Source organism: Gossypium raimondii, chromosome 11, assembly GCF_025698545.1.
Source record: "Gossypium raimondii isolate GPD5lz chromosome 11, ASM2569854v1, whole genome shotgun sequence".
NCBI lineage: Eukaryota > Viridiplantae > Streptophyta > Magnoliopsida > Malvales > Malvaceae > Gossypium > Gossypium raimondii.
Genome location: NC_068575.1, coordinates 47,925,156 through 47,935,114, shown reverse-complemented (window position 1 = coordinate 47,935,114; position 9,959 = coordinate 47,925,156). Strand labels below are relative to the sequence as shown.

The window sequence follows — 9,959 nt, the reverse complement described above, 5'->3', positions numbered from 1 at the left end:
CAAAATTTAATTTTAAACCGAAAAAATCAAAATTTAGGGGCAAAAAAGGATATTTTTCGACGAAAAGTGCGGCAAACCGCCTTTCAAAGTTATGGCCTTTAAAAAAAATCAAAAAGTTATGGCCTTTTAAAGTTTTCCAAGCTTAAAAACATAAACTGTTCATCCATGTCAGCAAATCGCGTTGACGTGGACGCAATGTCCTGACACGTACCCTGACATCACGCTGACGTGAACGCGATTTCGCGGAAAATGGCCCATTCCGGTAAATAATAAAAAAATCGGCCCATTTCGGTAAATTTTGAAAAAAAACGGCTTTTATTGGTAAATTACCCGAATAATTCACCATTTTTTTTCTTTTTCTTTTTCTTTTGTAAGGAGACACATTTTTCTTGATTAAAATCAAAGGACCAAAAAGTACATATAGTTTTTATATATTTAAAAGCTAGTCTTTTATTTTAATTTTATGAATTTCGCCTTTTACTTTTCAAATTTAAAATATAAATTTCATTATAATGTCATTTTTATATTACACAATTAATAAGTGAGTATTTTATATTAAAATATTGTGTCAATAAATTTAATAAAAAATTTAAAGTGTTAATAATTAGACTTAAATTTTAAAATTGAAAAGTAAGAATAATAAATTCTTAAAAATAAAAATGTGGAGGGACTTGCAACGTAAAAGCATTCACTAGTAAAGTATGGGTGTAAAACGAAAATATGCAATTAATACAAGAGGTTGAATAGTGTATATAAATCCAAGAAATCTCATTATAAACACCATGTCATTATAACCTCTGATTTTTTTCTCCCTCTTTTTTCCCATTATCCAAACAAAACCTTCTTACTTAATTTTCCAAAATTTCCGAGTAGCTCATGATGTATCCTATCCAAATTTAGTCATTTCCCTACTTACAAGGTAAGCTAATCCTGTAAAGGCAGAATTGTGGAGAATAAAAGAGACACAGTAAACACTCTAGCTACTGCTCCATGGCCATGGCAACGGCAACCATGATGATGAGTAGAATGATGAATATGCCACCGTCATCGTCATCGTCAACACCATCATCTTCTTCTTCGCCGTTGGCAACTCAGTCACTGTCAACACCATCATCACCATCTTCATCAAGGCAAGCAAGCAGCCTCCCACTCCGTACAATACCAGGATCCTACGGGTGGCCTTTGGTAGGACCGATATCCGACCGTCTAGATTACTTCTGGTTCCAAGGACCAGACACCTTCTTCCGGTCGAGAATGGAGAAGCACAAGAGCACGGTTTTCCGTACCAATGTTCCCCCAAGTTTCCCTTTCTTCCTGCGAGTGAACCCCAACGTCGTCGCCATTGTTGACTGCAAATCATTCGCTCATCTTTTCGACATGGAAATCGTGGAGAAAAAAGATGTTTTGTTAGGGGATTTCATGCCTAGCGTCGGCTACACCGGAAATACTAGGGTTTGTGCTTATCTCGATACCTCTGAGCCTAAACATGCCCAGGTACGCTTGCTTTTCTCAATTTTTTTCCCTTCAATATTCACTTAAAAACTCTACCTGATTCAACAATTTCTTCCATGATTCTGGGTCTTTTTTTTCCATTTTTTATATAAAAGGAAAAAAAATCACAAGTAAGCAGAGAGTTTTTTAAATATTTGAAGATCAGGTTTTGACTCTGATAAATATATTTATTTAATAATAATTAAAGAAAAGAGAAGGGATGATTCTTCCTAACTATGAATCATTTTCCCTTTGAAAGTGTTTTTTGCGTCCCGACTTTTAATGAGTTTGGATGGGCGATTAGATATGATGTATTTAACTTACTTTTTATCTCACATTACAATATTTTATTTCATCATCACTATTATCTTTATAATAATCACACATAAATACATCGCCAATCAAAAATCACCATTTGTAAAAGAAGACAAAAATTACTTGTCATGAAAAACAACTAAAAAAGCTTAGGCTGTTTTTAGGACGCCCCCACTGCGGGTGGACCAAAGGAGGGGACCACATATTTATGGCTTGTCCTGTCCTTTAGTTTCTTCTGCGTACAAATTAAAACACTGGATCAAGATGGATTCTTAATTGATTGGATCTTAAGAAAAATCAGGGAGAAATAGACAAGGCAGGAAAACTAAATAATACTTCCAACCAAACACGTTGATTTAATTCATTAATAACATGAAAAGTATTATTAATTGATTGGTTAATCCCTGTACTTGTATAGAATTTGAAATTTGGTCTTTTACTTTAAAAGTTAAAATTTTAATATTTCTATTTTCAATTTAAAATTTTAGCCCCAATCATTATTATTCTCTAATAGATTCTATCAAAATTTGTTAATTAAACATGTTTATTTTCTGTCAATTATATACTATATTATGTGAGGACAACTTAATCAAAATTTTAAGTTGACAATTTTGACAGAAAATATTTATAATTTTAATGATTGGATTAAGATCTTTAAATGAAAAATTAACTTTTAAATATAAAGATTAGATCTCAAATATTGTCAAAATAGAGGGACTAACAGCACATTTTAACCTTAATTATTTTTTAATTTTATTCCTTTGTAAAATTTAAAAAAAAACACGTTTAGGAATATGGAGAAAGACCGGAACAGCAGCAATCATTGCTGGTATTGGGATAAAATAATGAATTTAGCAAAATAAACAAATACTAAGAAAGGTAATATATGTTTTTTTTTTTTTGAAAAAATGACAATAAAACTAAGTTAAACTAGCTTTTTTAAGGGAGAGTCTTTAAATAATCTTAATCCGGTTCTTCTGTCTCACATCATCTTAACAAGGTTGTTCGTAAAAACATTTTCTTTCCTAGGAATATGTTGAATCTTCCAATGTTTAAAATTTCCCAAGAGCTGATGAATTTTTCTAATCAAGGCAGAATTAGAATCTCTGATAGAGCCCTCCTGAATGGCATTAACGGCTTCAAGGCAATCTATTTGAATTAAGACTCTTTCCACACAATGATTAGAAATAAGCTTCACACCACCCAATATACCCCATAGCTCACACTTTGAAATTGTGCAATTTCCTAAATATCTATCAAAATCGAACATCCACCGTTTGTTATGATCCCTCACTAAACCACCAGTCGCAGCAAAACCCAGCAAAACCCTCATTAACTCATACCGAACTGTTTGTGTTCAAGCACACCCAATTACAAGAAAGCTAAGAACTACCACTAGAGTTGAACTTTTTGTGAGGAAAAAGCTTCGAAATTAAGGCATACTGTCTAGCCCAGCTAAAGGAAACTTTGATAATTTCATCAATGCTCCAAGAGATGCCTTGAAACATAAACATGTTATGGTTCTTCCAAATGCGCCAAGAAATAATTCCAAATAGACACGACCAAAAAACCCCACCCAAAATGGGATACTGATTATTTTGAAGATTACCTGACATCCATTTGAATAATGTTCCGGAGTAGAAGCTAGATAACCTTTCTCTTGGAATAAATTTGTTCCAAATTTCTCTAGCCGCGGGACAGTCACTCAGGACGTGTAAAACCTTTTCGAAATCTTGACTACAAAGACCACACGTACTATCATTACCAACTCCTCTCCTTACCCTTTTCGCATTCATAAGTAAGCGTTGTTTAAGGGTAAGCCCGATAAAGAATCTAACATGTTGAGGTCCTTGAAACTTCTACGGAAGCTGCCAAATCGAATATTTTAAGTTCAAAACACCTTCTCGTAACTTACCATAGGCACTTTTGAGAGAAAAGGAGCCATTCATAGTGCCTTGCCAGATAATTTTATTTGGTCTAAAAGATGGATGAGGCGGTGGGACACCTACGATCCTACTAATGACCTCTTCAGAAACCCAAAGACGAAATAGCTCTAAATTCCACGAACCATCTTCAGTGACCATGTCTCTAAGAGGGTAGTCCATATTAAGATTAGCAATGGAAGGTACCTGTTCAAACAATGGTCCATAATTTGGGATCCAAGGATATCGACAGTAGTTAATACAACTCCCATCTCCAATAGACCATATTAAATTTTTCCGTAAGAGGGGCCAAACCTTAGAGAGAGATCTCCATAAAAAAGAACAATTTTCTCTTGATAAAGTCTCAGGTAAACTTTTTTGAACCCCATACTTCAATCGTAGGGCCTTAACCCAAAGAGCCTTAGAGTTTCAGACGATATTAAAACTGATCTTCATCATAAAAGAAGAGTTATACTCTTTCAAGTGTCACAACCCTAGACCTCATTTGATTTAAGTTGACACATCGAGTCCCAACTAACTAAAGCCATCTTCTTACCACCATTATAGGAGCTTCATATAAATTGTTAGACTATGCGCTCAATCTCATTACAAAGGCCTTGAGGAATTAGCATAGTTTTCATAAAGTAACTCGGGATTGAGAGCAAAATCGACTAAGCCAAGGTCACCCTCCCAACTAAAGAGAGCTGTCTGACATCCTAGCTAGACAATTTATTACTAGCCATTGTCAGAACAAATCTCAAGTGTTGTTAAAGACCTTCTCATGAAGAAGAGGAACACCACGATAAAAGCCCAAGTTACTCACTTCCTGGAATTCGAAGCTTTTACTTAGATATCTCCTAAGGTTACCATCAACTCATTTGGAAAAGAAAATATTAGTTTTTTGCATTTTAATCCTTTAACCCGAATAACCACAGAACTGATAAAAAATATTCTTAATAACCTTGGCTTGAGATTCTTCCGCATGTCCAAAAATAATCAAATCATCTACAAAAAAGAGATGGAACAAAGGTGGACCTGTGCGAGCAAGGCGAATGGGAGTCCAACTACCAGGATCAATGGCTGAGCGAATATTATGACCCAACCTTTCCATAAATTAGTATTACGATCACCAAGTAATAACCAATCACACCTAGCTTTTGGCACCAAATGATCTTCTCATTATGTAAAACACTTTTAAATTTATTTCTAACTTCAATTTTGACCTGGCTAAGGTAGGTCGATTCCTTTTTTCCAGTGCATCTTGAATATTATTTAGTTTCCAAGTCAAATGCCTCTTACAAGAAATAATGTGCCCATACACCTTCTTGTTCTATTTTTTGACATGCTCTGTAAATTCTAAGTGCACCAAAATCATGTTTTATAAGTCCTCACATTTTTCTTTAACAAAATTCGAGAAAGCTAGGTGCTTAATCCAACCTGCTACAAACCTAAAAGGACGTCCCCTTGAAATGTGACATTCAGGCTTTAAAGATAAACACAATAGCCTATGATCAGACTTAAGATGAGGTAAGTGCGTCACAATGGAGTTCGGAAAAGAAAAACCCAATCATCATTACAGATAACCCTATCCAATCTCTCATCAACCCCACTTCTCTGCCAAGTAAATTGTGGTCCCTTGAAACCCAAATCATGCAATTTAGACAAATCTATGAAATCCCCAAATAGTGGACACCTTTTCCCAATGCTTCGCCCCCCTCTTTTTCGGAATGAGATAAAATGGCATTAAAATCCCTAATCGCCAACCATGAAGACCCATCAAATGGAACAAGTCTTTGCAAAGCTCCCCAAAGAAATCTCTGTTTCGGACTATCATGACTACCATAAACGAAGATGACATAAAATGGTCATTTGACCATGTTGCTAACAATCTTAACTAGAATGAACTGAGGATGACTTTTGAGGACCTCAACAAACACCGATTCCAACCACCCAATCCAAATACAACCTGAAAATCAGATAGCCTCTACCCAATGCGAATACTAGAATCTAAGTTTTGCAATGGCCGAGTCTGCTTTGCTACCACTGACCCTTGTTTCGAAAAGGCCAATCAAATCTGGTCTATGTTCCTTATTATATTTATAAAAAACACAAAGAAACTTCAAGCTTGCACAACCTTGACAATTCCAACAAAAAATCGTAAAATTTATAAAAAAAAATTATTAAAAGGGTAGAAGAGAACCAACCATTAAGAGGCATTCGGTGAATCAGCACTGACATTAAGAACATCCGTATTTTCCTTTACCAACTCCATTTGAGTGCTGAGAATTTTTGCCATGGAATTCATAGCTTTAGGGAGTGGAAAACGAGAACTACCAACAATTTTAAAGTGTCCCCCATGGCTCTTAATCGATATGTTAATGATATTGCCAAGACGGCATTTTGCTCTTTTACCACCAGAAACAACCTTTTTTGGCATTATCAATGGGATTTTCACAAGACAATGCCCCATCTTTAACCTTATTCGTTAAGGAATTTAGGTCAAAATTTTCTTTGAATGTAACTACTGAATGCCTATTAGGGTCTAGAAATTCTGCATTCAAGTCCACCACTGTCTTTATAGGGCTTTCAAAAGTAGGATTAATGTGCATAGAAGAATTATCAAATAGAATAGTAGGAGAAGCATTTTTAAGAATATTAATACCTGCTGGTTCCCTCTTGGTCGAATGACCCCAGGCCTGTCCAGCATGCTTTTGAGAAGGGGCATCCAAACTATGTTGAATCTCCAGCTGCACTAGCCCACTCACAACCCCCGCATGCCCAGCCGATTTATCCAAGCCCTCACCAACATTTCCAGTCCCAAGCCCGTCCTTCTCAAATGAAAAATTTCCCCTCAGCTCGTTGGTCCTCATTACAGGTGATTGGCCCATATTTTTACTATCTTTCATTTCTCCATCCGACGGCCCAATTCTCGGCCATTTTCTTTTACCTTTTAAATTTTTTATAAAAGGTCTTTGCTAGAACTTAGCCCCCAAAGTAGCAGATTCACCTTCCCCCTTTTCAACAGAAATTACATCCAGCGAATTCAAGGCTTCAAATCTAGACCCTTCCAATCTCCTAGCCATAATTTTTGCCTTATGAGATTGAATGCCAACCTGATAACGCCTATATTTACGTTCAACGATCACCCATGGCCCAAATGAATCCCCCATCGCCGTCGAATTGAATTCCTTGGCCAACGAATCGAAGACCCTTCCTTTATCAACGTCTATATTCTGATCTATTAATGTAGAAAGACAGAGGCCTTTCAAAGGACCATAACGACCATAGCTAAAGCAAACAGCTGGTAAAGCTTCAAACTCAACTTTTTGAACTTTCCTATTAACTAAAATTTGAGAGGTGAGCGGTTTCTCTAAGTCCACAAAAACTGCCATTCTAGCGAATCTACCGCTCGCCCCATTGTCGATTTTTATGTCAAGTTTGGTTACTTTTCCAACCAAATTTTTGATTTCTCCTAAAACTCGCCACTTGTACAGGAACCCCGGTAACCCAAGAAAGTGGATCCAAGCCAGAACCATGCTTGGAAAGGGTTTTAGAGGATTAAAATCCATCGACCATGGCTGGACCCTGCGTTAAAACCATTTTATAGTCTGTTTTGTTTTGAAATCTTACCAGATAGTATCCATTCTCTACATCATCTGATTCAAATGGACTCCGTACCCTATGTTGCACCCCAGCAATTTAACCACAACCGTTGAGTCCATGTTCTTAACCAGTTGCTTCTGAATTCGTTTAGAGAAGTCAATGGCCAGGATTCCATTGACAGTAGATCTTGAGATATCACCATCTTCAAAATCAAATTCCTCATTAGTACAACTTTCCAAAGTCATAGGAGAAGTAGCAGAACCAACGACTCTCCCTTCCAATAACTTGTCCTTCCAAGAGGTTCTGAACACCGGGACAGAATCAACCACCATATTTTCCCCATGGTCATCACCTATTTCTTAGAATCTAACCTTCTTTGTGTTACGATCCTCATCTCTATCTCCCTCACAAACACTGGTTGAGATTATGATATCCAACATAATCCAGAGAGCGTTTTTAGAAACAATTTTATTTAACCTAAATTTTCTCTTAGGTAAATGTGTGGGGATTTTGACAATATAGGTGTCCATATGTTAAATTAAATTAAAATGGCAGTCTAAAAATCAATTTTAGATTTTTATTTATAACTTAATCTTATCATACGTTATGGATTAAAAGAAAAGAGCTAAAACTCTCTATCTGACTGTAAAGTGTAAACGACATTATTAGGGACACTTTAAAAATGAAATTATACAAATTTACGGAGACCGATTTAAAAAGAATTTGATTTTTAAATGTTAAAGCAAGAACATATTCCATGAAGTTAACCTTTTTAGATCATTTAGTACAATTGTCCCCTCAAAATAAAATTCCAAATTCCTGACTTCAGATTTTATTCAAATTAGTTGAATCTATTTGATTGTTTAATTTAATATTTATAATAATTCTTAAAATATAAATAACAAAGTTATTTATTTATGATGTGACCATTTAGAATAGGAAAAGATTTGAAAAATGAGGTATGATTAAAGGTTGAAGTATACCTCAACTTATATTTTAATCACTTATGTTTAAAATGTTGTGTTATCGTGTTGTAATATTTTAATCACTAAGCTGTTAATTGTCATTAACAGTATAATCATAAACTAACATGACACGTTAAATCATCATTTCAAATAAAATTTTAAATTAAAATATACAATTAATCCTCACCAAATAAACCCATATTCAAATTAACAAAAAAAAAAAGTGTAAAAGAAAGAGAGAGAAATGGAGAAAAATGGAACTTCTCATATATCTACAAATATATCAAATGGGCGAGGCAAGGTTAGACATTAGATCAACTTTGCATGTTACTGAGATTGCAATATCCGGTGTTTGAATTCAACAGCTGAAGAACTTTTCCCTAGACATCCTGAAGCGGAGCTCCAAGGTGTGGGTGGCCGAACTCCAAGCCAACCTCGACAAATTCTTCGACACCGTTGAATCCGAAATCTCCACCAACGGCACCTCCTCCTTCTTCTCCCACCTCCAAACCTTCCTCTTCTACTTCCTCAGCAAGTCCCTCCTCGGAGCTGACCCTGCCCTCGACCCCGCCGTTGCCAATTCTGGTCCCTTGACCATCAACTTATGGCTCGGCCTCCAACTCCTCCCCACCGTCCCTGTCCTAGCTTTTCAGCCCCTAGTTGAGGTATTTCTTCACTCCTACACTTACCCTTCCGCCCTCGTAAGTGGGGGCTACCAAAAGCTCTATAGCTTCATTGAGCGGCACGGTAAAGAAGTTGTTCAGCGCGGTGAACAGGAGTTCGGTCTTTCCGCATCCGACTCCATCAACAACTTGATATTCACTCTTGGGTTCAATGCCTTCGGTGGTTTCTCCCTCTTTTTACCCACATTGATCGGCACCATAGCCAGTGATAAAACTGGATTACAGGCTAGGTTAAGAGACGAAGTGAAACGAGTATGTGGGTCGTCCTCATCTGGTTTGAGTTTTGACTCGTTGAAAGACATGGAGCTGGTGAACTCAGTTGTTTATGAGACGTTGCGTATGAACCCACCGGTTCAACTTCAGTACGCACGAGCTAGGAAGGATTTTCAACTCGCTTCTCATGACTCGGCTTTCGACATAAAAAAGGTGAGTTGCTTTGTGGGTATCAGCCTTTGGCCATGAGGGACAGTAATGTTTTTGATGAACCAGAGAGTTTTAAACCGGACCGGTTTGTGGGGAAAGGGAAAGAATTACTGAGTTACTTGTTCTGGTCGAATGGGCCGCAGACCGGATCACCGACTGAGTCTAACAAGCAATGTGCAGCAAAGGATTTTGTGACAATGTCAGCTTCATTAATTGTAGCTCGCATATTTCAAAGGTATGATTCAATCAGTGGGGATTCTGGTAAAATAACAGCCGTTGAGAAGGCAAATTGATGATAAATTAGATAGGAGTAGAGAATATATACTATATTTTCTCTGAACAAATGTTCCTTTCTTCAAATATATTGGAATGAATAATGATTAATTTGCGTCATCAACGCTAGTGAAAATCCATAAAAAAGAAAAATGATAGTTGGACGAAGCATGAGTTATTGATGAGAAATTACAATAAAGAGTAGTTTTAGAGTGAATTAGTTGATCTTAGAAATAAATCATATTTTACTAGATATGATAATCAGTATATCCCTTTGACACATT

At 36.3% G+C, this 9,959-nt stretch overlaps 1 protein-coding gene and 1 long non-coding RNA gene across 2 annotated transcripts; one reads left to right on the top strand and one right to left on the bottom strand.

Annotated features, from left to right (window-relative positions):
- Positions 1–774: 774 nt before the first annotated feature.
- Positions 775–9,795, top strand: LOC105803469 (fatty acid hydroperoxide lyase, chloroplastic). Its single transcript, XM_012635681.2, is given in 3 exon segments — positions 775–1,494; positions 8,662–9,394; positions 9,397–9,795. Coding segments are annotated over 3 exon segments (1,536 nt in total). The 5' UTR covers positions 775–990; the 3' UTR covers positions 9,696–9,795.
- Positions 1,768–6,164, bottom strand: LOC128034866 (uncharacterized). Its single transcript, XR_008190928.1, has 2 exons — positions 5,933–6,164; positions 1,768–2,041 (listed from the first exon to the last, which is right to left on the bottom strand). It is a non-coding gene; the product is annotated as an uncharacterized LOC128034866 (long non-coding RNA).
- Positions 9,796–9,959: the final 164 nt, after the last annotated feature.